The sequence below is a fragment of the Gorilla gorilla genome, chromosome 18 (genome assembly GCF_029281585.2).
Source record: "Gorilla gorilla gorilla isolate KB3781 chromosome 18, NHGRI_mGorGor1-v2.1_pri, whole genome shotgun sequence".
Taxonomy (NCBI): Eukaryota; Metazoa; Chordata; class Mammalia; order Primates; family Hominidae; genus Gorilla; species Gorilla gorilla.
Window position 1 is genome coordinate 112151958 of NC_073242.2, and position 27617 is coordinate 112179574.

General features: G+C 50.6%; 1 protein-coding gene across 3 annotated transcripts in view; it reads left to right on the forward strand.

Moving 5' to 3' along the window:
• Positions 1-27617, forward strand: part of CMIP (c-Maf inducing protein) — a 266184-nt gene that overhangs the window by 192584 nt on the left and 45983 nt on the right. For 2 of the 3 annotated variants that reach the window (XM_031002719.3, XM_055366753.2), the window contains exons 4-7: positions 14677-14838; positions 20209-20250; positions 23241-23303; positions 26660-26740. In XM_031002719.3, coding sequence (XP_030858579.1) covers positions 14677-14838; positions 20209-20250; positions 23241-23303; positions 26660-26740 — 348 coding nt within the window. Of the gene's footprint in view, positions 1-13836; positions 13898-14676; positions 14839-20208; positions 20251-23240; positions 23304-26659; positions 26741-27617 lie in introns of those variants that run through there. The other variant, XM_019012701.4, reaches the window with a different exon arrangement.

The following is a 27617-nucleotide window of genomic DNA, read 5'->3' on the forward strand; positions in this document are numbered from 1 at the left end:
GTCTTTAGTCAGTGTCCTACTGAACTCAATAGGTGTCATTTATCAAGCCTGAAATGTGACATTTAATTCTCCCAATAGCTCCAGGATGCAAATGCTACTATTATCCCCATTTTACAGATGAGGAATCTAAGGTTCAGAGAGGTGATGTAGTTTGCCTAAGGCTGCACAGCTCATAAGAAGTGGGAAAGAAATTCAAGTGTAGATCTGCCCGACTCTCCGTTTGTGATGATGCACACATCTGTGAGCAAAAACACGGCTTGCTTGAGCCTCTGAGCTCCCAGAAGTGTGCAGGCTGGTGGGGGAGGCAGCTGGCCCATAGGTCATAGAGTGAGCAAAGAGTGATGAGGGTAGTAAGTTGGCATGCTGAGCATGGGGCTGGGACCTGCCAGCCTCCCTGGCGCAACAGAAATTCATTTCTCATGGTTCTGGAGGCCAGGAAGTCCACCATCAAGGTAGATTGGTGAGGGCTCGCTCCCTGCGTCACAGAGGGTGACTTCTCGCTGTGTCTCACATGGGAAGGGGTGAGGGAGCTCCCCCAAGCCTCTTTTCTAAGGGCACTGATCCCATTGGTGAGGGCTGCACCCTCATGAACTAATCACCTCCACGAGGCCCCACCTCCTAACACCCCCACACTGGGGATTAGGTTTCAATAATGAATTTTTTGAAGATACAAACATTCAGACCTTAGCACTTAGCTTGTGGCCCCCTCACTCCGGTGTCTGCCTCCATGGTCACATGGCCTGCGCCTCCTCTGTCTCTCCTTTGTATACTTCCTGGGGATACTTGTCACTGGATTCAGGACCCACCAGATAATCCAGCGTGATCTCCCCATCTCAAGATCCCAAACATGGGATGTTGCATTCACAGATGGCAGGGGTTTGATGTGGACATACCTTCTTTGGGGCCACCAGTCACCTCATGACCCAGGCAGGAGTTTGCGTCTCTTAGTGAATGTGTCTCCGGGCACAGCCCTCCCCGCAGAGCATCTTGACACAGGAATGAGCAGAAGAAAATCCCACAGCTCTTGGCCCACCCCCACCTGCATGGGACTCTCTGAGGGGATGGTGCCTGGGATTTGATTAAGGAACCCTGAGAAACTGGCCGTATCCTTATCAAGGCCAGAGCATAACACACCCGAGGCGACGCTCCTTATTGTCCCTTCTGTCACCTCTCATCCCTCCCCTTGTCCCTCTCCTCTCCCCCCTCTCCCTTCTCCTTGGAGAAGACCCCGGCGGCTTCTGCCTGCACCTGAGAATGTTTTCCCCTCTTTCCCTCTTTCTATAGCTTGTTCAAAATCTTAACTTAAAAACTGCTGAACTGGGTGTTTCTGCCCCAGTTCAGCCTCCTGTGGGAATGAGGGAGGTGCCTCCTGTCCGCACAGCCTCTGGTCAGCCTCAGAGCAGGGAATCCAGGAGGACAGGAGGGGCGGGCAGGCTGTGTTGAGTTTTAGAATTCTGAAAGAGGGGCGCCTGTTCTAGTCCATGAGGAAATGCACTTCTCCAGGCCCACCCCACACCCGGCCCACCCATGCAGGCTGTTTTTCCACTGCACTCAGTTTTCCTGGAGAAACAGCCTCCGCCAGGATTAGGGCCGTGTGAAGACCAGAGAGCCTTTCCAGAATGCCGAGGGAGAGTCCAGGATTGTTCCTGTGTGTGTGGCTCAGTCCCTTCAAGGACCGGGGCTCAGGACCAGGGGGTGACCCTGAGCCAGAATCCTGGTTCCTATAGGGCCGGCTGTGACCTGGAGTGGGTTACCTTTTCCTCTGTGTGTTGTGGTCTTCAAGTCTGTAGAATGGGGGTCGCACCTGTTAACCCCGGCTGCACCACATTCAGATCACCTGGAGATCTTAAATATTCTCTTGTTTAGTTCGGTGAAATATGCATGAGGCATCATTTGAACCAGGTTTAGGTGGCAGTTCAGTGGTTCATTCACGTTGCCGTGCTGCTGTCACCACCATCCGTCTCCAGAACTTTCTCCTCTTCCCAAATGGAAACTCTGTCCCCATTACCCCCTCCCCCAGCCCCTGGCATCCACCATTCTGCTTTCTGTCTCTAAGAATTTGTCTACTCTAGGGACCTCATATGCATGGAATCACACAAGATTTGGCCTTTTGTGGCTGCCTTATCTCAGCCTAATGTCCCCAACGTTCATTCATAGTGTGGCCTGCGTCAGGATTTCCTTCCTTTTTAAGGCAGAATAATGCTGCAGTGAATGGGTAGACCACACCTTATGTCTCTCTTTATCCATTGGTGGACCTGGGTTGCTTCTGCCTTTTGGCTGTTACGAATGACGCTGCTATGAACATGGGTGTGCAAATGCACTTTTAAATATACCGGCACTCAAAAAAGTCCTGATGCATAGGTTCTGCCCGCCCCCAACACCAGTCTGATGGGATTGTCCTGGGGTTGGACTCCGTTATTGGAATTCTAAGCCCCTTGGGTGGTTTTAATGTGTAGCCAGGGTCAAGAACCCTGCCTGATAGAGTCATTTGGGGCACACATCAGCACGGGGCCCAGTACATAGGAAGCCCTGGGCTGTTGGCTGGCGTGATGGTGGCTGCTGGTGTCGGCTGATGTACAGCTTTGTGTGAGAGGACAGCTTGGGGCCGGAATCCTCCCCCATGGCTCCTCTTTGCCAGGGACCCTGTGCGAGCCCCATGCTGACGTCCCTGCCCAAATTCTCCTGGAAGTTCCTCCTGTAGCCTCCTGGGTCCCCAGGTGGCTCCCTCTGACCTCACTGATGATGCAGGTGCCCAGGTGTGCCGTTTCTGACGCAGGGCAGGGCCAGGGCTTATTCAATCGGGTAATGGGCTGGAGGCGGGCCTTAGGGTGGAAGTCAGTGTTTCTGTCCCCTGCTGCAGCAAGAACAGGATAGGACATCAGGCCCCCCCAATTCCCCAGGGAAAGAAAACCCAACCAATTCCAAACCCAGCTCCCACCTTCTCAACCACAGTTGCAGAGGGCCCTGCTGCCTTCTGTGAAATGACGGGGCTGGACGGCTCAGCTCGAGTCACCGCAGCAAGATGGCAGACTGACTGGGACCAGGCGTCCTGGGGTCAGTCCTTGCTTGCTCCTTACAGCTGTCTGGGCTTCCAACAGCTACTATGACAAATTTCCGTAAACTGTGTTGCTTAAAACAACAGAAATTTGTTCTCACACAATTCTGGGGCCAGATGTCCAAAATCGAGGTGTCAGCAGGGCCACATTGCTTCTGAGACTCTAGGGGAGGGACTTTTCCTTGCCTCACCCAGCTTCTGATGGTGTCTGGCTATCCTTGATGCGCCTTGGCATCCAGGCTCTGCCTCCATACGTGGAGGTCTCTCTGGAGCGTGTGTGTGTGTGTGTGTTTGTGTGTGTGTGTGTGTGTGTGTGTCTCCACATGGCCTTTTTATAACGATGCCAGTCATTGGATTTAGGGCCAACTCTAATCCAGTATGACCTCATCTTAATTATATCTGTGAAGACCCCATTTCCAAAGAAGGTCGTAGTCACAGATACCGGGCTTAGGACTTGGACATATGTTTTGCGCAGACACAGTCCAACCCACAACACCAGCTGTGTGACCTGGGCAAGGTGTGAGCCCCTCCTCTCCTCTGCAGCACGTCCACCATGAAATGAGGCTTGTGGGTGAGAACCTTGCTTCTTAGAGGGCTCAGGAACATCTGTATCACCTGGAAGCTGCTTAATGCAGATTCCCAGGCCTCGCCCAGCTCTGCTGAGCTGGAATCTGCATGGTAACCAGACCCCCAGGCAATTCCTGTGCACACGAATGAGAGTTGCAGGGTAGGTGAAAGGATTTGGTGCAGGGCCTGGCCTAAAGCAGCACCTAACGCATGTTAGCCGTCAGTGCCATTTTCATTCTCCCCACTGCCTGTTCTACCTGCAACAAACACCGAGAGCACCTTCCCTGGGTGGCTGCAGTCACCATCCAACACATCGGAGGAACAGATGAGATGTCATCCCTGCCCCCAAGCAGCTCCTAGCTCAGCGAGGAAAACAGCTACATACAATTTTTTTTTTTAATGTGCTCAAACAGCATCTGCATGATGATTGGATTTTGCCCACGGTGCAGCTGGCCTGAAGAGCCAGGTAGGATGTGGTACTCAGCTGGGAGCCTGACACCAAGGCCAGCTCATCTCCTTGCCAGCCAGGCACGTGGTTACCTAGGCAACCAGCCGATGCCGCAGAGACAGTGGAGCAGGACGCCCGCCTGAGTTCCTGCTGTTTCCCTGGAAGCGGCATTGACCACAGGAGGCCACCACCGGTGGGCACTTAGGCGTTTTCCCTCTCGCAAACAAATTGCCCATCTCCCCAGGAGCTGGCTTTTCAGGCAGGTGTCCACTGGGCACCCAGCTGCACCAGCCTGCAACTGCCTTTGGGAAGCTGAGGAGGCGAGGCTCAACTCTCCGATTTAAAGGCAGCAGAATCATTGATCAAGGCATAGAGGTGCTCAGGTTTGCCTCTCGGAGTGGCATGATGGTCAGGTGCTCAGGATCCAGAGCTAGACCTGGATCCCAATTCTGCCTAGCTCTTAGTAACTGCATGACTTACCTCTCTCAGCCTCGATGTTCTCATCTGTAAAATGGGACTTACATTATACCACTCACCTCATTTAGTGGATGGGATGATTTAAAATGTATTTATACAAAGTGCTTCGCACAGGACCTGGCCTATGGAGTGCCCTTCAGAAGCGATGGCTTTTCCGCTGTCTTGTCACTCGTCATTCATCAGAACCCAGTACGCATGGTTGCTGTTCTTGGAAAATGTCAGCCCTTGATATGTAGTAGCCATTATGACTGTAATGAGTAGTTTCGTTAGAATGTTCTGTGCCCTGTCTCACCCTCCAGCCAGACTGGGAGTGTGCAGGGGCTGGTTTGTCTCATCTCTGTATCATTTCCCCCACTCCCTGCCCCTCCGTCGAGCCAGTGCCCCACTCAGAGTAGGCGTCCCTCCACCCACCTTGAAAACATGAGTCCTGAAGGGTAAGCATTGATTAATTCATCAGTGAATTAGTTGGACCAGCAGCTAACAGAGTTCAGTAATTGTGTGGGGTAAATTGGGGTCCCCTAAAAGACCCCTTACACCCTGTGCTGTCCTGTGGCAAAATTTAAACTGATTCAGTGCAGTTGAGGCACAGGGACAGGGCAAAAAGCAACAATATATGTGCATAGCAGCACTATTCATGATAGCCTACGGTGGAGACAACCCAAGAGTTCATCAGTGGATTAACAAAGAAATTGCAGTGTATCTGCCGGGCGCGGTGGCTCTCCTGAGGTCAGGAGTTCGAGACCAGCCTGGTCAACATGGCGAAACCCTGTCTCTACTAAAAATATAAAACTTAGCCAGGCGTGGTAGTGGGCGCCTGTAGTCCCAGCTACTCGGGAGGCGGAGGCAGGAGAATCGCTTGAACCTGGGAGGCGGAGTTTGCAATGAGTTGAGATCGCACCACTGCACTCCAGCCTGGGTGACAGAGTGAGACTCCATCTCGCAAAAAAAAGAAAGAAAGAAATTGCAGCGTATCCATGCAGTGGACTGTTAGTCATGGAAAGGGGTGAAGCAAAGCTGCCACAGCCGGATGAACCTTGAGGACGGTATGCTAAGTGGACAAAAGGCCACATTGTGTATGATTTATATGCAGTGGAAGACACATTTTAACCCCCAACAGTTTTGGCAGACACAGTTCCACCCACAACACAAGCTATGTGACCTGCGCAAGGTATGAACCTCTCCTCTCCTCTGTAACACGTCCACTTCGTGGAGGAGAGGAAGTGAGGCATGTGGGTGAGAACCTTGCTGCTTAGAGGGCTCAAGGACATCTGTCTCACCTGGAAGCTGCTTAATGCAGATTCCCAGGCCTCATTGCGGTCACAAAAGGACACATAGTGTATGATGCCATTTATATGCAATGTTCAGAATAGGGGAATCCAGGAACAGAAAGTGGATTGGTGGTTGCCCAGGGGCTGGGGGAGAGTATAATAGGAAGTAACAGCTTAAAAGGGTTTCCTTGGAAGTGATGGAAAAGTTTTGGAAATAGTGGTGGTGATTACACAACACTGTGCTAAACGCCACTGAATTGTTCACTGTAAATGGGTTCATGGTGGCCGGGCGCAGCGGCTCACACCTGTAATCCTAGCACTTTAGGAGGCCAAGGCGGGCAGATCATCTGAGGTCAGGAGTTCGAGACCAGCCTGGCCAACATGGTGTGAAACCCCATCTCTACTAAAAATACAAAAATTAGCCGTGTGTGGTGGTGGGCGCCTATAATACCAGCTGCTAGGAAGGCTGAGGCAGGAAAATCACTTGAACCCAGAAGGCAAAGGTTGCAGTGAGCCGAGGTCATGCCACTGCCTGGGTGACAGAGCGAGACTCTGTCTCAATAAGTAAGTAAGTAAATAAATAAATAAATAAATAAATAAATAAGGTTAATGGTTAATTTTATGGAGTGTGAATTTTACCTCAATGAAGTAAATCTATATGTATGTGTATATAGTGATGGCAGCCCCCTGGTGCCTCAGAGAGCCTAGTTTCTCAGGCCAGAGTGATGGGCTGTGACTGGTAAAGCCCCTGTGTGATTCCCGGAGGCACTAGGGTTGTCCCTACCAAGCCTGGGGCAAGAAAGGAATCCCAGTCAGAGAGAAAAAAAATAGTGTTCAGTCTAATCCCAGAAGCACCGTTGACCCTAAAGCCCTGACCTGTAATGAAAACGAACGAAACATGCATTTACAATATTTCTTTAAAAATGAGATTTTGGGGGTGTCACTTTCTAGTTAAGTTGAGTGTCTTCTCGTTATTTTATACTCCACAATTAGATCACAGATGCCCTCCAGTCATGGCGGTGCTGGTGCCCGTGTGTTTCACTGGAATTGTGGACAGATAGTTGGGACAGTGTTGCCTCCTTCCCTGGGAAATTGTAGCCAAAGCACCGAGGCTGATTTTGTGACATGGATTGTGTGGGCTAGCAGGCATGGGGAATATGGCCAGGGGGCTGTGTTTGACCCAGGGTGTCTCTGTGGGGAGTGCACCAGCAGGGAGCTGAGAGGTTATGAGCGGGTTTTAGGTTGATGGTGAAGACTTGGCGGCCAAAAGGGCAGTTTGGGGGTAACACCCATGGGGCAGTTATGAGGCCTGCATTATATCTGAAGGTAATGTGACAGTCTCTGATGCTCACAGGATTGAAGGGAAGCTATTCTGGAGGACTCAAGAAGGCCAAAAATGCTGCCTCCCAAGTGTCCAGTCCTCCCGGAAGCCATGGCTTGCTGGAGATAGCAAATTATTTCCTACAGACTTAGCATCTGCAGCCATAGTGAGTCTTGAATCAGGGAAGCCAGAGAAGATAACCAGCCAGCCATTGTCCCCGGGTGTGCAAGGCACAGCTGGGGACATTGCACCTTGGTAGACCTTTTAAGAAAATTCCAAGGCAGGGTCCCAGTGAGATGGGGGCTTGGAGAGGGGGGTCTCCCATGGGAGGAGGTAGGCAAGGGCCCTTTCCTTGGGACGAACACAGTGCCACACACATACTAGACCTCAGCATCGATGGGTAGAGGCAAACACGCATGCTCCTGGGCCCGCGGGGACGTGATGACAGGGACACCAAGACTTTCAGATAGCACTGCCCGACAGCATTCTGCGATGATGAAAATGTTCTCTGTCTGCACCACTATAGTCACCACTAGACACAGCTGGCTACCGAGTAACTGTAATGTTACGATGTGATGAAGATGCTGGATTTGTAGTTGTATTTCATTTTAATGAAGTTCAGTGTGCGTAGCCACCTGGGGCTGGTAGCTTCTGGACTAGGCAGCTCCGCTGTAGGACCTGCACTGGAAAAAGTTTTCAAAGCCGGGCTGGGTCCTCCCTGGCTCATATTTCCCTGTGGGGTCCTCCTCCACTCTGCAGTGCCATGGGCGCGCCCATGCAGCGTCCTCTCTTCACGACAGGTGGTGGGGAGCATGCGTGCTTGTGTGTGTACGCGCGCGAGCCCCAGAGGCTGCGGCAGCAGCAGAGCAGCAGAGCAGCAGCCCCTGACTGGCGCGACGTGCTTCCAGTGCATTCTGAGTCACTCCTCTCCTGGCAAGGGGCACATTCCTGCTGACGACTTGTCTCCCGTGGAGGAGCAACAGGCTCTGCTTTCCCTGGCCTGAGAACCCTGGCGTATTGCTTGCCTCTGCTGGGAGAACAGTTGCCAGAGCGATGGCAAGTGTTGCCCAGGTAACGTCCCTTCCTTGACAAGCAGAGAGGGTGAGGACAGCGCTGGAGTGGCTGACTCTGCCAGAAGGGAAGCAGGAGGCTCTGCCTGCTGTCTCTGCTTGCCGCTGGCTGGTGGGGCTTGGGCTCGGATGTGGGGAGCCCTCCTGAGTTCTACCTCCCTGGACTACTCCTTTGCAGAACTTGGTAGGTGAAAACAATCAGAGCTGCTGTTTAGCCAGGAACTGAGCTAAGTGTTTTATATATTATCTCATGAAATAGTCACAGCAAGCCTTTGACAGTAGTTATTCTTATCCTGATTTGCAGACAAGGAAACTGGTGCAAGTAATAGACTGTAAGTTTCATGAGCACCGGGGCTTGTCTGCTTTGTTCACCATGGTTATCCTTAGTACTTAACATAGTGCTTGGCACGTCATAGTAGATCTTCATGGGATGATTGGATGGAAGGGTGAATAGATCGATGAGTGAGTGATGGAAGTATGGATGGTAGATGGGTGATGAACGGATGATGAGGTGGGTGAAGGATGGATGGGTGGGTGGGTGGATAGTTGGGTGGGTAGGTGAATGGTTGGATGGATAAGTAGATGGATGAATGAATGAGTGGATGGATTAATGGATGGATGCGTGGGTGGGTGGATGGATGGATGGATGGATGGGTGGGTGGGTGGTTGGGCAGATGGATGGATGTGTGGGTGAATGGTAGGTGGGTAAGTAGATGATGGATGGGTGGATGGATGAAGTAGAGCTTAGATTTGATCTGGAGTCTGCTCATGAAGCCTATATGCTTCGCCACTGAGCCATACTACCTTTGGTTTTGTCTGATGACTACATCCCTAAGATAGCATTTTTAAAAAATAGCATTATTGAAATGGAATCCACATACCATAAAATTCACCCACTGTGAGTACACAATTCAGTGATCTTAGTAAATTAATAAAGTTGTACAGTCATCACCACAATTCAGTTTTAGAGCATTTCCACCATCTTGAAAGATGCCCTCATGCTTGTTTGCAGTCTCATTCCCGTTCTGTGCCCCAGGCAATGAATGTTCCACTTTCTGTCTCTGTGAAATTGCCTTTCTAGACATTTCACATAAGAGAAATCATACACTATGTCTTTCTTATCTGGCTTCTTTCCCTTAGTGTAGTGGTTATGAGGTGCATCCGTCTTGTAGCATGTGGGTAATTCAATTCTTTTTGTTGCCAAATACTGTTTGGTTGAATGGCTATACCACATCTTGTTTATCCATTCATCAGTTGATGAATTTAAGTTGTTTCTGTGAAGAATGCTGATATGGACATTCTTGGGCATGTCTTTGGAGTTTGTTTCTCTTTCTCTTGGGTAGATTTCTAGGAACAGAATTGCTGGGTCATATAATAAATTTATGTATAATGTTTTAAGAAACTTTCAAACAATTTTCCAAGGTGGCTGTACCAGTTTACCTTCCCACCAGCAACACACAAGATTCCCAGTTTCTCCACACCTTTGCCAACACTTGGCGTTGTCTGTCATTTTCTATTACAGCCATCCTCGTAGGACGAAGTCGTATCTCTTTATGGTTTTAGCTTGCGTTTTCCTGAGGGCTAATGACGTTGAGCATCTTCTTTGCATGCTTACTCCTAGGCTGGAATTTGACTTTTAAAGCCAGATCTTGGCAAACTTTTTTCTACATAGGGCCAGATAGCAAATATTTGGGGCTTTGTGGGCCACATTGGATTTCTGTTGCATATTCTGTGTTTATTTTCTGTCACAACTCCTACAGTTTGTGAGACCATTCTTGGTTTCATCGAACAAAAACTGGCAGGGGGCCGGGTTTTACCGCATGCTATAGTTCACCAACCCTGCTCTAAGTCAGCCCCTTTCTGTGAAAACACCAGGTTGTGTGCCCAGCCACAGAACAGTTCCAAGGCCCCTGTGTACTCCCCACTTCAGAAGAATCCAGTGGCCTGTGGGGTCCATGCTAGACAAACCACCAGGCCACCCACCCCACCTGGCAAAGCGCACTCAGCAGGAAGACCATATTGCAAAGCTGAGGGCCAGCCTCCAGGGAGCCTGGAGCAGGGATTCCGGAGGCGTCCCTGTCCCAGCTCCACCATGATTCATCACCTGATGAGCTCATCAGAGTTCCTGGGATGAGGCATGCTAATTTGTCACCTAGGGAGGAGGGACAGGGCCCTGTTGATCCTGGACAGGTCTCCCTCATCCCTGTGGCCACCCTGACCTGGGGCTCAGAGCCTCTTCTGGGAACAGGGGCCTGCCTGCAGCTCGCACCCACAACGCCGTAGCCCACCTTCCTCCCGCACCCGCAGCACCGTAGCCCGCCCTCCCCCTGCTGCTTCCACCGCCTTCTGGTTACCTGGCCTCCACTCTCAGAGCCTTGTGGATCTTGTTTCTGGATCTTGTCCCTGTGTCACCAAGCATTCTTGACACTTCTTCAGGATCTCTTGGCAAATCTGATATCCTCTTCACCCGACCCTGCTGGCCCTCACTGATGTGATGGAAAGAGCTTTGCAGTGGTCAGAGCCAGTTTTCACTCCTGAATTGTCCCTTTCTAGCTGCTTGACTCTGGGCAAGTCTCTTGACCTCTCGGGGCCATGATAGGCTTCTGTGCACAGAGAACACCAACAATCCTCTGGCAGAAGCTGCAGCTGGCCACCCCCTCAGCATCACGTGAGGGCTGCCAGCTGTGCACCATGAACACCTGTGACCCTGCAGAGCGCATGCTTTTTTCTGGCTGTGGGATCACTTTGGCCTGGGCACATGGCAGTCAGAAGCCCTGAAGAGTTGGCCAGGCGCAGTGGCTGCCGCCTGTAATCCCAGCACTTTGGGAGGCCGAGGCGGGTGGATCACGTGAGATCAGGAGTTCAAGACCAGCCTGGCCAACATGGTGAACCCCATCTCTACTAAAAATACAAAAATTAGTTGGGCATGGTGGTGCACACCTGTAATCCCAGCTTCTTGGGAGGCTGAGGCAGGAGAATCACTTGAACCTGGGAGGTGGAGATTACAGTGAGCTGAGATCTCACCACTACACTCCAGCCTGAGTGACAGAGCAAGACTCTGTCTGAGAAAAAAAAAAAAAAGCCCTGAAGAGTTTAGGGAGCTAATGGACAAATGGCCAGCTCCCTCACTCTTTAGGAACGTCAACTCTGAGTGTGATCTGCACTGTCCCCTAGAGCCCCCAGCAGGAGTGAACCCTCATTGCCCATATAATGTGCTTGACAGTGCCCTGTTTATTGACTGTCTTCTCTTGCCCATCTCACTTCCCCACTCTCCCCACCAGTATTTCCTGCTGTTCCCTCTCAGATCAGTAAGCCATTTGCACTCAGTCCCTTGTCTCAGGGTCCTCCCTATGACAAGCCCCCAACTCATGGGATACTGTGAGGATTGAGCGGGATAAAGCTCATAAGAGCTAGCACTGTGCTGGCACATGGTATGTCCTCATGAAATGTTAGCCCTTGGTACAAGCCCTGGGACCTTCTGGCTCTGAATACAGCCTCTGCAGACTCTCCCATGGATGCCTGTGAAGCAAGGGCCTGGGCCCTCCCGGGAAAGCTGTTGTCCTCCCCGCTCAAAGGAGGGGAGCTGTGGATGAGCTGAGGCTGGGTGTACCGACCCCAAGGGCTCGTCTCTGAAACTGCGTTGGTGCCAGTGTTGCCCACTGGGCCCTGCTATGCCTCAGACTGGTTGCCTCTGCATCTTGAGTGGCATCTGTGTGTGGAGAATAGGAGATTGTACTGATGGCCACTCACCTCAGGGCTGATTGTATTTTGCAAAGTTTAAATGAGACTTCGCTGGAATGATGTTCACCAAATATTAATGGTGGCTATTTCTGGGTTGTGGGATTTTTGAGGCCTTTTAAAACTGATCCTCTTCTTTGTGCTTTTCAGTACAGTTTAGATTTTTTGCAATGAGCATGCATCATCTTTAGCAAAAGAATGAAGTCATTAATCTTTCAAAAGTAAATAATGTGCAGCTGATCAGAAGAATCCACTTAGAGCCCAGACTCCACGCAAATGTAAGACACGGGTGTGGATCGCTGTGGTTTGCTTTGGGGCTTGATATAGGGTGGATTTTGTGTGATCATTTCATGGTCTTTTAAAAATTAAACAATTCTCTGGGTACAAACTAAAACCACAGACTCTGAGGCTCAAAGGAGCATTCATCCTCTGGAGCGGGTAGGGTTCTTGCTTCAGACATGTTGTGTTTTGTACAGATATTTCATTGTGCTATTCAGGCAGCGTGTCCTGCTCACAGCACTAGGACAGGGCGGCTTCGGTTGACAGTAACTAGGAAGGAGGCTGGTTATGGTTCCAGAGACGCCTCAGTGGACTGGGTGCGTCTCATCGTTAATGAAGTTCAGCCAGTAGTCACTGTCACCATCATCAACATCAACAGCATGTTTACTCTTCACTGTTACACTCACCCCTGACAACTTGTCACGCGTTTCTTCCTGTCCTCGTAGGGTCTCCAATGGCTGGCAAGTGAATGTTCCTGGTCTTTCCCCTCCCGCTCCCTGGGGAATGCTGGGCTGCCTTGGCCTCCTCTGCTCTGCTGGGCCTATGAGAAGAGCTGATCTCTTTCTAATTCTTGATGCGCAATGGGTGAATGGGCAAAGAACAGTAAGACCAGGTGCTGGAAGGAGGAAAGAAAGGTGGGCAGGTGGGTAGATGAAAGAACTAGAGAGAAGGAGAAAGAAGGAGCAGAGAGAGGAGAAGGGAGAGATGACGGGAAAGACTTGGGGTGATGGGTGGGGGGAATGAAAATCGTCTTTGATGTGAGTTCATGGGGGCGACACCAGTGGCAATGAGTGTATCAGAGGCCCCAGAAAATCATGGGGTGTGGGAAAATAATGGAGAGGAGGAAGATGGGATGCCGTATTGGCCTAGGTTTTACATTTCATCTCCTTCAGTTTTTCAAGAGACAGATTCAGTCTCAGCGTTCCTTTTTGTTACTCTTGGCTGTTTTATCTGGACTTGACTTTTGAATGCGGCTCCATAGAGTGGACCACATGGGTCCAGGATGGGTCAGGGTTACAGATTGAAAGAGGTGCCGGTATTTTCCAGCCTGACTTACAGAACAGGACCCTAAGGCTCAGAAGGTGAAAGTTTTCTAGGAAGAACCAGATCTTTCCGACTCAGGTCCACCTCCCATCCCACCAGTGTGCCTCACCGACAGAAGTAACCATTCCACTTGGCATGGAATGTGTCCCTCAGATACTTCCTTGATAGCGGTGGGTCCCACGACCACTTGATAATTCCTAGCTCAGAAACTAAGCGGTCAGGGAGGCTCTGGCAGCTTCTAAGTTTCTGTTTGAGCCTTAGCGGTTCAGCAAGGGACCCTCCTTTCCCCCCTCCTCTTTCTGACTTTGGCTCAGAGATTGTGACATGTCACCCCAGCTGGCTGCTGGCACGGTAACACTAAAATTAGGCTCTCCCTAAGGAGCAGAGCACTTAATGAAGGAGTTCATCCAGTTAGAAAGTCTCTCAAGCAGGCCGGGTGCAGTGGGGCAGGCAGCTGCAAAGGCGGGAGCCGGGGCGGGGGTGGAGGGAGTGCTTGGCCCAGACCTCCGCCTTCCGAGGGCCTCGGTTTCCATGATGTCAGAGAGGCGGAACTAACTCTGCCTCAAATCCAGGGAGGCAGCAGCCCCTGCCCCAACCGCTCTCTGGCTTCGACACAGCGCCCAAGCAAAGGTGAGAGCACTCTTGTCTTCCTCGCCAGGTGGATGCGGAGGGCAGCGCTGGATTTCCCGGGGGAGCATTCCAGGTTTAGTCCCTACCTGGCTGGAGTCTAATTCCTGGCCTTAATCCTGTCTGTCATGTTCCCTAGCTGACTACCTGTCTTCAAGAGACCTCTTGGGATTGACATAGGCGGAAACAGTGCCTTCAACTCAGAGAAAGCCCCTTTGTGGACTGACCATTCCCACTCTTACTGCGCTTGAATCCTTGGGGAATGAGTTTGGCAGAAGATATGATCTAAAAGAGAAGTCTCCCCCTTTTCTTTTTGAAGTCATTGGAAACTGTGTGGAGACAGTATAGTGTGGTGGTGAGGGCACTGGCTTGAGAGCCGGAACACATCTTTCTGTCTCAGCTCTGCCAACTCTAGAGCCCTGGGCAGATTTTCTAACCTCTTGTGTACCTCAGTTTCTTCATCCTTTTAGCAAAAACAAAAACAAAAAAAAAAACAGGAAAAAAGAAAAAGGTCATCTATCAAGGATTATCATTGGGGTGAAGTGAGCCTGTGTGGGAAATGAGTCTAGTGTCAGGAGGCCTGGCTGCAAACGCACCCCGTGACTTTGGATGTGACCCTTCCTCTCTCGGGGTGTCAGTTTCCTTATAAACGGGGACTGGGCCAAGTTGGCAGTTTCTCAGGGCCCTTTACACCCTAACCCATCTGATTCTTTGATTGTCTTCCATCTTCTGCCTTCCTTATGTGAGTAACATGTTGCTGTCTCTTTATCTCTTTCAACCAGAAAAAGATTTACAAATATAAGAAAGTGCTGAGTAACCCAAGCCGCTGGGAAGTTGTCTTGAAAGAGATCCGGACCCTGGTGGACATGGCCCTGACATCCCCCCTGCAGGATGACTCCATCAACCAGGCCCCACTGGAAATCGTCTCGAAACTGCTCTCAGAGGTAAAACCCCTCCCCTGAACCCCTTTACATTGTTTGCCTTTCCCTCCACCGATCACCGGCTCCATGCCAAGCAGCAGGCGCAGGCAGAGCTCCGTGTGGGCTGTGTTGTCGCCCTGCTGCCGAAGGAGGTGAGCAGTTGCCCACCCAGCCGTGTGTGGGAGTTGGAGAGGGAGGCTTGCCCCAGCTGCTTGCAGCTGCGCTGTCTGGGGATTGTAGGCACCGAAGAGGAGGTGTTGCCCCGTGCAGTGAGAGCCAGTAGTCCCAGCCCCATCTCTGTCTTCCCCGAGCAGTGGCCCACATGAGCTTCAGGGGTCCAGGGGGATTCAGCTTTCTGCCCTCGTCACCCCACAAAGCCTGTAGATGTGCTCTGTTTAATTTAAACACCATTTTAAAAATCAGGAGATTTCACAGTACAGTGGGAATTTCCAGGTTCTCTTTAAAAACAATCAGAAAATCCAGCCGCGGTTTGCAGCTGGTGCTACCTGATGCCACCCGTCGGCTGGGCCTCCTGTGCCATCTGCTTTGCTGGCCTCCTCGCATGTTGAATGTGTGCTTTGTGCCAGGCACCATCTGGGAATTCAAGCAAAGACAAGCCCCCTACCCCCCTGGAGCTTGTGTCCCGGCAGGGGAGACAGGCAGTGAACAATGAAACTCATCAGCGAGTCTGTCCCGCTGTTGGTTAGGCAGAAGGCACTTCGGAAATGTGCTTCTTTCTGTTTTCTGTTTCAGGTGCTATTCTAGGCGCTTTACAAATATTAATACTGCTCTCGTTTATTTGCTCACCTGGCCCTCTGGGAACACTGGAGTTGATGACTCCTGATTTAAACTGTGCACAGCCACCAGACTGATGCTTCTGTCCCGCTCCCCTGACAGTGATACCCCCGGTCCTGAGTCGCCCCCGTCAAACTGCCATGCAAGTGCCCGGCTGCCTGGAGCCCTCCCCTTTCTCTGCAGGCCCATGCTGGCCGCTGCCCGTGGGACAGGGGCCTGGCACCGGCCCTCCGTGTCTGTGGAGTAGAGAAGGTCCCTCACTCCAGGAGGAGGCGAGGTGGGAGGTAGAACGTAGGTGGCAGTGACAGTTTCAGGCAGAGGGACAGAGGTCAGAGGTGTTGTCCTCAGTTGGGAGACCAGCATCGTTCCAAGAGGAGTAAAAACCCAGGCTGGGAAATGAATCACAGAGTGGCTGGAATTCTGAGCCTGGGTGCTGGATGTCCAGCTCCAGGTGCAGACTTCTCATCTGGAGAAGGGGTCCCTGCTCACCTGTAGTAAGCCAGGCAGGTGCCAGGTGCCACCCAATCTGGAGTGCAGTGGCGTGACGGCTCACTGCAACCTCCGCCTCCTGGGTTCAAGCAGTTCTCCTGCTGCAGCCTCCCAAGTAGCTGAGATTACAGGCATGCGCCACCATGCCCAGCTAATTTTTTGTATTTTTAGTAGAGACAAGGTTTCACCGTGTTGGCCAGCTGGTCTTGAACTCCTGCCTTCAAATGGTCCATCTGCCTTGGCCTCCCAAAGTGAGACAGCCTCTCTTTTAAAACTCACATTCTCTCTGAAAGATGGGCCTTTCTGTCTTCACTTCGCAGATGAGGAAATTGAGGCCTAGTGATACTGAGTGACCTGCCCAACTCACGTGGCGAGTTTGTAATGGAGCTAGAAGTTCCACCTTAGAGTTGCCAAGTGCTTTTGAGACCAACTTGGCCACCATTTCAGCGCCACCAGGCTCAACCACCACCACACCCTTATTAAATCAGGGCAGTGCTGAGGGCAGCAGACATGCCCCATTGCCGGCCTCGGGCAAGATTTTTTTTCCCCTCTCAGATGTGCTTCAGGTGACTGCATGACTGTTGGCCTTCACATCCCTCCTTGGGCTTTTTTTATTATTATTAACAATGGGGTCTCACTGTGTTGCCCAGGTTGGTCTCAAACTCCTGGGCTCAAGTGATCCTCCCACCTTGGCCTCCCAAAGTGCTGGGATTATAGGCATAAGCCACCACACCTAGGTCCAGACACCTGGCTGAGGGTGCTTCTTGGGCTTTAAAGTAAAAATCTCAAAGGCAGCTGACCCTTAAGTGCTAGGATGGAGGAATAAAGATATTTAAAGTAGGAAAATGGAAGAAGTTTCCATGTGCTTTGAAGCTACTGTGTCAGGCAAGGAGTCAGCATTACTCACCCTGCTTTACTGAAGAGAGCTGACATTAGGGACAGAGCTGGGACTCCAGCCCAGGCTGCCTGACCCAGCATCCACTCATGCATGCTCTGCAGTGGTCAGTTTGATGGCCCTTAGACCTCCCCATTTTCTCCCAATGACCCTGCAAGGTAAGTATTAAAATGTATAGAGGAGTAACCAGGGGTGCTGAGAGGTTAAGTAGCTCACACAGGGCCCGTCAGATTAAGTGTTGGGCCAGGACCCTCGCCCGGGTCTGCCCAGTGGTGAAGCTTATGCCCCTGCACATAGATGTGAGATAAACCTGGGTTGGTAGAGACTTTCTGGCAAGTATGTAACTATGGAGATGAAGAGTGCGTGTTGTAGGGTCGGAAGGACCTTGTCCTGCCCTCAGTAGCTGGGTGGCCTTGGACAAGTTGCTAGGCCTTTCTGTGCCCAGTTGTTTTCTGTAAATTGGGTCTGAGACGAGTACCTATTTCATAGAATTGAGGATGCGATCCTCTCATATGCATAAAGTGCTTGGCACTGTGCCTAACTTGCAAGGGCCTTTGATACGTGGCCACATTTTCATTGTCATAGGGGATGTCTGTGGTCTGAACCCCGTAAGCACCTTCAGCCAGGCGTCTGGAGCTAGTAGCTGGAAAAACAAACATCTGCCTTCGACCTCTGTGCCCTGTTTTGGGGCTGGGTTGTTTCTCTGTTCTGTTTGCCCAAGTTGTTTGCAAGGCCTCCTCTGGAGAGGTTCCAGGCATCACCAGACCAACCAGAAGGTGGAAGGATCTGGAGGGAGCAGGCAGAGGGGCATCGTGGAGGGAGCTGTTAAGGACGCAAAACAGTTCCGAGAGAGAGAACTGTCCGTCCACCAGCAAAGCAAAGCTGGCTGTCCCCACCCTCCCAGGCCTTTGTTGAGCTGCGTGTAAAGTGGCCGCTTAGCTTGAGAGTCAGGTGTTCCCTCTAATGCAGTGGCTATTAGTGGACATGCTCTACCAGGGGTGGAAAATGGCCCTGGTGGAGAGAAGGCTCCCTGTAGAATGCATGGGCTGTCCTGTGACTGGGACAAAGGAAATGGTGTCCGTGGTGGCCAAAGCCTTCCTGGAAAGGTGCGTGGGTGGGGGCGAGAGATGGATGTGTCGAGCTGCCCTTGGCAGCCCAAAGTAAGGAACTGCTTCTTGGATGGGTGGTGGAGCACTGTAGCTCAGTGGCAGGAAATATAGACTTTAGAGTAAGGACAGACGGGTTCATATCCTCACTCCACCCCCTATTACCCTGCGCCTGCTAGTCACTGCATCCCGTCAGTCTTAGGCAGCTGATCAGTCAATGGGATAGTAGAGAACCTGTCATAATCAAAAGAAATTGGTGGCATGAGCAAAACAAAGCTCTTACACAGTGCCTGAGGCATAGAGAGCTCAGCAGTCGTAAGGAGAGACCAAGGCCAGGCTTCTCCCCGAGGCTGAAAAATGACTTATATAGTTAATAATCTACCATAAACAGGCTGCTCAAACTCCACTCATATCCACTAAAGAAAAAAAGCGTGTTCAGATCCAAAAAACATCCTTTCACATGCCTGGATTCTAGGTATCTTGGGTCCGACCTCACCTAGGTCAGGACGTCTCATGGGGACCGGTAGAGACTCATGTGGTTCATTCAGATGCTGACCTGGCTTCACGGCCTCCCGCAGCCCTCGGGAGCCAGCTTATTGGGCAAAAGCAAATTCATAGCTCGCAAGCTTTTCTTTTGCCTCAGCTGCTGTAAACACATTAGATACCCCCATATGCCTTAAGCCTGTCCAGGTGGTGGGAGCCATGGGGCTCTGTCTAGAACCAGAACAATCAATCTTGCCAACACTGTTCAAATGAGGGGTCTCTTTACAAGCAGCCAATGTGGCTCTTTTAGGAAATACGAATTCGCACCACTGTGTGTCCACCAAAACAGACAAGCAAAGCAGAACACACCACGAAACTAGCAAGAAAGAAGGGCGGGCACTTTTGAGTTTTCCTGTGATTCCTTGTTTATGGCACAGCCGTCTCTTTCCTTGTTCAAGTACTCACAGATGGCGGCACAGGTCGAGCATCTCTAATCCTGAAACCTGAAATGCTCCAAAGTCCAAAACTTTCTTTTTTAGAGACAGTCTCGCTCTGTCGCCCGGGCTGGAGTGTGGTGGCACAATCTCGGCTCACTGCAGCCTCGGCCTCCTGAGTAGCGAGTACCATGCCCAGATAATTTTTGTATTTTTTGTAGAGACGGGGTTTCGCCATGTTGGCCAGGCTGATCTTGAACCCCTGGCCTCGAGCAATCCACACTCCTCAGCCTCCCAAAGTGCTGGGATTACAGGCATGGGAGCCACCATGCCTGGCCAAAAGTCCGAAACTTTCTGAGCATCAACATGACACTCAAAGGAAACGTTCATTGGAGAGTTTCAGGTTTTGGATTCTCAGACTAGGTTGCTCAACTGGTTAAGTATAATGCAGATATTCCAAAATTTAAAAAAAAAAAAAAAAGGAAATGCAAAATACATGTTCCCAAGCATTTTCAGTAAGGGATGTTCAACCTGTAACAGTTACCAATTATTTAAGAAAAGTCCAGATTGGGAAGGAAACAGGACCCCTAAAATTTCAGCAAATGTAATCCATTCAACCTAATTATGTTTTTGCAAGTCATTTGCTAGAATTTGAATTCAGCTAAAACATCTCGGGCCCACTCACGGAACTTCATGTTCCTTGGGAACTTAGTTTGAGAAGCACTGAAATCACATACGTGTTACTCCTAAAAGGCTGCCTGGCACAGATTAGGGCTCTTGAAAGGTCTGTTTCTTTACATACTTATTATGAACCTGCCTTCTGGCTTCTAAGCAGTTTCACTTTGACGAGGGCCAGATCCTCTCCCAACAGCCTATTGAGGTTACTGGAAGCCCCGTTGACCGAAGCAGGAACTGAGTCTCCCCTAGACTCGACTCACTCAAGGTCACATAACTCAAGCCCCGAAACAGGGACAAGAACTCAGTTCTCCCTGTCCCAAAACCATACTTTCTCCCCCTTCCCGACCTTGCCCCTGAGGGTGTTCTGATCTGTTTAATTAAGAAAAAATGACAGTGACAGTTGGTCTGTGACACTGAAGATGTTTCAAAACTGTGGATCTTGAAATCCAAATGCTCGTTTTCTTAATTTTCTTTTGTTTTGTTTTCCTCCTCCTGTCTCCATTCAATCCTTTAGAACACAAACTTGACCACCCAGGAGCATGAAAACATCATTGTGGTAAGTTCCTCCCGAACACGGGCTCCCTCCACCCACCTCCGCCTCCTGGAGCCTACAACCCTTTTCCTGGTTTGGGGTAATTCTGGCGCCTGCGTAATCCACCAGCATCTGGCCTTGCTCCGTTTTGTCTTTTCTAGCAAGCCGGACGCACCTCCCTCTGCCTTTGCATATTTCAGAGCCCCAGTTGATAGGAGCGGGAGTGTAATTGTCTGTCTTTGAGGTTTGTAGCAAATGTATCATAATCGCCTCCTCCTTCCTGCGTCTGCCTAGGGAGTTGAAGGCAGGAGATGGCAGAGCCTGTATAATTTATTCAGAGGCATCACCCCATTAGCTGAAAGGTAAACGTTCTCTTTCTTGCCCCAGGACATGTCTCCCAATTAATCCACAAATAGAACTTGGATTTAATTCCCTGTGATACATAAAGTGAGATGCTATTTTCTGGGACTCTACCATGATGTAAGCATTTTTGGGGTAAAATATCTTCCTGGATGACTTTTAGCTACGAAACCTAACTCTCACTTGAGAGAAGAAAGAGATGAAATTGCACCTGCTAGATGGTAAGCACTGTGCTATGTATTTGAATTCACAGATAACCTAGTCCCTAAGGAGTTCATCATCTATTGTAGGAAGACAAAAGTGATCACCGCAAAAAATAGAGACATTGAGTGCAGAGAGTAAGTAGAGTGATAAACTCCCCTGGGAAAGGAGCCAGAAAGCTTCCTAGAGGTAGTGCTATCTGAGCTGGGTTTTGAAGGATCAATAGGAGTTTTCCAGGTGGCAAAACGGGATAAAAGCATCCCAGAGAGAAGAAACAAAATGTGCAAGAGCACAAAGATTTAAAGCAACATAGTGTGTTCTGGAAGCTTCAGCACTGCTGGAGCATAAAGCATAAGGAAATGAGAAGCAGGCAGATGGGAGATAAAATAGAAGCAAGAGGCAGAGCCTTTTGTGCCCAGGAGGGGACCTTGGAACTAACCTGCCTGGGATGTCTCCTGGCTGCAAGGTACAGAACAAGAGCAGTATCAGTCACTAGGCCCCTGAGGCTCCTCTAGCCGAATCAGGGCCTTGAGGGACCCACTCAGTCGGCCCTGGCAAGCCTTTGCTGTCAGCTCCAGTGTCTGGCACATAGTGGGCTCTCAGTGGGTGTTTGCTAATGCTAACAGTATAAAGGTTTTCTCCATGCTCTCACCCGGACTATCCATTGCCTTCTCTTGCCAGAACAGGAGGACAAGTCAACCTGGGCACCCCCAATCACTCACCACCACCTTTTTCTGGCATAGTATTAATTCATCAATTCATTTAACGAACTTTGCTGAGCATGTGAGTCTGACTATGTGCCAGACACAGATAGAGAGCTGGACAAGACTTGAGGCCTGCCATTGAGGACTGAATGTGTGCTGAGAGAACCTGGCAGGTCAACAGATAATACAAAAATAACATGGCCAAGGGCTGAGGTTTGTTCTGGGTGTTAGAGGGGGTGCAGAGGATAAGTACTTAACCTCTGTCAGGGAGGGTCCTGGGAGGATGATGATGGAGGACTTCCAGGAGGAGGTGACCAAGCTGAATCTTAAAGGATAGATAGGAGAATGTCAGGTAAATGGAGCAAGCTGGGGAAGGCAGTCCAGGCAGGGGGACTTACATGTGCAAAGGCAAAGTGGTAAGATGGGCTGCTGCAGAACCAGGAGCAAGCATGAGAGCTGGAAGGAGGTACTGCCTTCCTCTCCCTGCCAGCAACACCTGTGGGTCCCACTGAGTGCCTGGAAGCCCTGGATGGAGGACAAGGGCTTGCATTCAGGACAAGCCTGGGAAAGAAATTTTGATCTGAGAAATCCAGGCTGCATTTATCCAGCTAATGTGGCTAAACTGAACCCTTAATTGGGTCAGGTTGAGCTTCCCGGCTCAGCAGGAATGCCTGAGAACAGGAAAGAATTTGATCTGAGGGTCTGACCCTCACCCCTGCATTTTACAGCCTCCCCTTCCAGCATTCTTTTATTACTATTGCTGTTGTCATTATTATGACGCCTTCTGGAGCCTCCTTTCATTCCAACAGTTACATCCTCTTATTTGCCCTATTGGCAATTAGTCTTCTTCGGACATGCTTGGTAGTTTTTTATGCACTAATTTTTCTACCATAGCTTCGGTTGGTTTTATTCATTCCATTGGCCAGGCAATAGTAACCGTTGTTGGTCATGGACCAGGAGTCCAAACCCCAGCTGTGGTCCGGCTCACTATGGAAGGCGCTCACCATGGTGGTGAAGAACATGAGCTGAATCTAGGTTCAAGTTCAGAATCGAGTTCAGACCCAGACCCCAGCCGTACTAGCTGTGACAGAACTTTTAATTTTACTTAAAATATCATTTTGCAAGTATTTCTTTTTTCTTTTTTCTTTTTTTTTAAGACAGAGTCTCACTCTGTCACCCAGGCTAGAGTGCAGTGGCATGAACTCGGCTCACTGCACCTCCGCCTCCTAAGTTCAAGTGATTCTCCTGCCTCAGCCTCCCGAGTAGCTGGGATTACAGGGGCGCACACCACCACACCCAGTTAATTTTTGTATTTTTGGTAGAGACGGAGTTTCCCCATGTTGGCCAGGCTGGTCTCGAACTCCTGACCTCAAGTGATCTACCTGCCTTGGCCTCCCAAAGTGCTGGGATTACAGACATGAGCCACTGTGCCCGGCCAATTTTGCAAGTATTTCTTGAGTATGAGTATGTTTTCATCAGGAAAAGAGGATTTCATCCCATCCCAGTGCCCTCTTTAGAAACACCTTGTTTTCAGGTGGTGACAAACCCACACAGACAGATATGGTTGTGGATTTTTGGGGGATTTTTTTTCTTTTCTTTTCTTTTTCTGCTTTTAATATGAATGATGTGATGCAGGATGTGTTGCTCTGCGTCTATTTTTCTCACTTCACAATATGGCCTGGAGATTGTTGGAAGTCTTTTCGTGGCTATCTACCCCACGGTTCCTGATGCTTGTTTGTTGTGTTTCAGGCAATCGCTCCTTTGCTGGAAAACAACCACCCACCACCAGATCTCTGTGAATTCTTTTGCAAGGTACGGGATTGCTGAGCTGGGGCTGTGGCTGCAGGAAGTAACCTCCCTCTGTGCACACACCAGGGATTGGGTTTGCACAGAAAGGCCGAAAACCTGGGCCCCACCGTCTTGAGTCACGGTCCCAGACACAGGCGGAGGGCATGCCCGGCACCCATTCTTAGGGCTACACCCACCTCTCTGCCAGACAGGTGACAAAGAGTCACAAGGGGAGCATCTTGCTTTTCCTTGGAATCACTTCCCGGCTGTCTTAGGAGACAGGTTGCTGCAGATTTCCTGGGCTCCTGACGTCAGAGCTGGGTTATTATTAGCCAAGGTTCCTCTGCGCAGTGGCTGGCCCACGGTGGGGTGCGGCTGTGGGGCTTTCCCTGAACACGGGAGGCAGCACAGTGCTCCAGGTTAGCTTAGAGGAGCTGTGGAGCAGGGCATCCGCTGCCAGGCACCTGGCGCCAGCCTTGCAGTGGGATTCACACAGGACATGCCCAGGGCACATCGGGGACCAGGCATTTCTCATTCCCAGGGCACATCTTTGTGGCTCAGCCCGAACCAGCACACAAACCTGTTTTGTTCTTTGCTGTGTGGTTTTTTTTAGCGTAATAATTTTATGTCCTTGGAGAGACATGTTCTCAGCACTCCCCTGTCATACCCCTGCTGCCCCGCTCAGCTGGTCCTCATCCCTCCCCGCTCCCATTACCTGCCTCCTGCCAAGGTCACCCGCTGTCCTTTGGAGAGGCGTGGGCTGTGTCCAGTAGTGGGACCAGCCTGTGGGGTGGAACAGCAGGCCCCTGGGAGGAAAGGGGGCTGTGGTGCGCTTGATTTCCCTTGCTGCCCCTTCCCGGCCCCCCGCCCCCCACCCCAGGGAGTCCTCTGTGTATGTGTCAGGGGACGGGAGCTTTGAAAGGGAGACAAGATTCAGTTGTCCTCCTGGAGTCTGCCTCCCTATCAGGATTCCTTTTCTAGCAATCCACACACCTTCTGGTCTGAGTGCCCAGGGTACCTGTCAGGGCCTGGAATGACCCTCACCCCCATCCTTAATGTGGGTGTGTGCAATGTGTGCCCCCTGGCCCAGGGAGTGAACACCCATGAGTGTGTGTGTGTGTATACAGGTGTGGATACACACAGGCCCCGGGCTCCTCAGGACACACAAGGGCCTTGTCTGCCCCCGGGACTCATGGGTATCATGCCCCCAGAAGAGTGGAATTAAATAACCCAGTATCCTGAGAGAACGGCCAGCTGCTCCTCTGCCTGTCACAACAGGTCACCTCCTCCATCTCCTGTCCAATTTAACCCAAACCTGCCCCATGCTTGCCTCTCAAGCTTAGGATTTCACCCAGATCTCATGATTCTCAAAGTCTGGTTCTAGAACACTGGATATTTGTTGTAGAACAAGATACACTTGCCTCACTGTGTTTCCTACCTGAGGCTGCACTTGCCTCACTGTGTTTCTTACCGCAGCATTCCTAGTAGCACAGTTTGGAAAGGGATGAGGTAGAAAAAGCTACCGTTTTTGGCATTCTTTGCTGTAATCCTGTGTGGGTGTTTCAAAGAGGGCCGTCTGCTATTTGGAGGGAGGGGGGTCCCAGCCATGTGGGATGCTTCTTTGGCTATTTTGCCTCTGGGAGTTGGAGCCCAGAGAGGAGAGCTTGAGGGGACCAAAGCCTCCCGCGCTGCGTCCGCTCTGCCAAACTCCTGCCAAATTCCAAGATCTGAGGAAAGTTTATTCATCTTGCTTTCTCAGGGGAGCCCTGATTTCTCTTATCCCAGGTCCTGCATCCTCATCCGGGGGCCGGGTGGGTGATACACGTGTGCAGGACACGAGGGGGGGGCTGGGCCTTGTCCTCACAGCCTGTGAAGGGCTTCCTTTCCAATATGAAAAACAAAACACCATGCTGGTGATGAACTGGGCCTGCAGACTGCCACCCGACTGCTAAAGCCACCAATTGAAGAGTCACAGAATTTTCAACACCCTGGTGTTCAAATGCCAAAGCCCTCGTACTATCATACCCAATTTCCAAGGTCTTTCAGACCAAACATGCAGAATCTTAGCTTTACAGAAGTCTCATTATATATTAAATAAGGACCCTGTCAGAACGCCTATGTGTACCATCTGAAACAGTCTCAAGCTTTAAGGTCAAAACCAAACAAAAAGCAAACAAAAGCTCTCATCTCGTCTACTTTTTTAACTCCAAAAAAAAAAAAAAGAAAAAAATTTTAAGGCTATGGCACTCATAGGTATTTCCCCAAATGAGTTCAACACACCTGTCCACACAAACATCTACATGTAGACGTTACAGCAGCTGTATTCATGACTACCAGAACCTGGAAGCACCCAAAATGCCTTCCAGTGGGTGAATGGATAAATAAACTGTGTAACAATGCAATGTTATTCAGCACTAAAAAAAAACGAGGTAGCAGACCACGAAGAGAAAGGGGGAGCTTTAAATGCATATTAGTAAGTGAGAGGAGCCCATCTGAAAAGGCTGCACACTGCATGATTCCAACTACAGGACATTCTGGAAAAAGCAAAACTATGGAGACAGTAAAATGATCGGTGGTTGCCAGGGGTTGGAGAGAGGGAGGGATGAATTGGCTGAGCACAGAGGATTTTTAGGGAGTGAAACGACTTCCTATGATATTACAGTGGTGGCTCCAGGACATTAGACATTTGTCTAAACACCCAGAACGCACAGCACCAAGAGAGAACCCTAAAGCCAACTGTGGACTCTGGGTAACAATGATGTGTCAGTGTGGGGTTCTCCATTGTAACAAATATCCCACAGGGTATACGTGCCACATTTGTTACACTGCACGGTCCTTTGGGGAGGCGTGGGCTGTGTCCACCAATGAGGCCAGCTTGTGGGGTAGAAATGCAGGCACCTGGGAGGAAAGGGGATGGTGGTGCACTTTACCCCCTGCCCAGGGAGTCCTCTGTGTGTGCATCAGGGGACAGGAAAGGGAAACAAGATTGTGTTGTCCTCTTGGGTCCTGTCTCTCCACCAGGATTCCTTTTCCAGTGCCCCACATGCCCACTGGCCTGAGTGCCCAGGGTACGTTTCAGGGCCTGGAACGCCCCCACGCCATCCTTAACAGGAGCATGTGCAGTGATCGTTGGGGAGGCTGTGCGTGCCGGGGGCAGGGGGTATCTGGGAAAGCTCTCTACCTTCCTCTCGATTCTGCTCTGCATCTAGAACTGGCCCCCCTCCAAAATAAACTCATTTTTAGAAAGCAGTGCAGCAGTGTTCATCAAGGGAACAGAGGCACCCACAGCTGGGCTCACTGTCCCCAGCCCTGCTAGCAGCCACGGGCTGTGGTCAGAACATTCTTAGGGCCGCAGTAACTGTACCCCACTCTGTCCCCAGCACTGCAGAGAGCGGCCCCGGTCCATGGTGGTCATCGAGGTGTTCACCCCCGTGGTGCAGCGAATCCTCAAGCATAACATGGTGAGTCGCCCTGCCCCATCACCCAGACCCCAGCGCCCAGAACATGAGGCCCCGCGCGCCTCCCTGGCCTTTTGCGTTGGCACAGATTTGGGGAATGTGGTTGGCCCAGCGTGACAGCCAGGAACTGGGGTTGAGATTCTGGTTAAGGACTTTTGGGGGTTTTGTACAACTTGTCCTCCATTACGGCAACAGGAAGAATCTTTTTGCAGTACCTAAGAATTACAAAAATACCGCAGCTGGAGGAGAAGAGGAAAGCCTCCCGGGAAGAATAGGCCCAAATAATGTCTGTAGATGCCCCGCCCTCAAGGACCCAGAGCGCGACTTTGCACTCCTTTAGCGTGGGCTGCGCACAGCGAGGTCCTTCCAGAGAGCACTGTATGGAAGGGGGCAGGAGTAGCCTTGCAGAGGAGAAACCAGACACACTCAGCCTCAGCCAGGTGATCAAGGTCAACATCGACAACAACAAGCCAGTTAGACAGAATGTTCCCTTCATAGGACGTATAAAAACGACACTTGACCTCTATGGTCTTCCTCCCAGTAACCCATCACCCCATTCCAATCATGAGAAAAACATCAGACAAATCCCGACAAGGGGACAGTCTACAAAGTACCTGGCCAGTACTCCCCACGGTCAAGGTCATCAAAAACAAGGAGATTCTAAGAAACTGTCACAGCTCAGAGGAGTCTACGGGGGCGTTAATGACTAAATGTCATTTGCGGCTCTCCATGGGATCCCAGAACAGAAAAGGGACATGAAGGGAAAACTGAGGAAATCTGAATAAAGCTTGGCCTTTAATTTTTTTTTTTAATACAAAAGCAGGATTTAATTGCACACTTACAGTGGGCGGGGCGCTTGTAATCTGTATGGCCCCTTGGT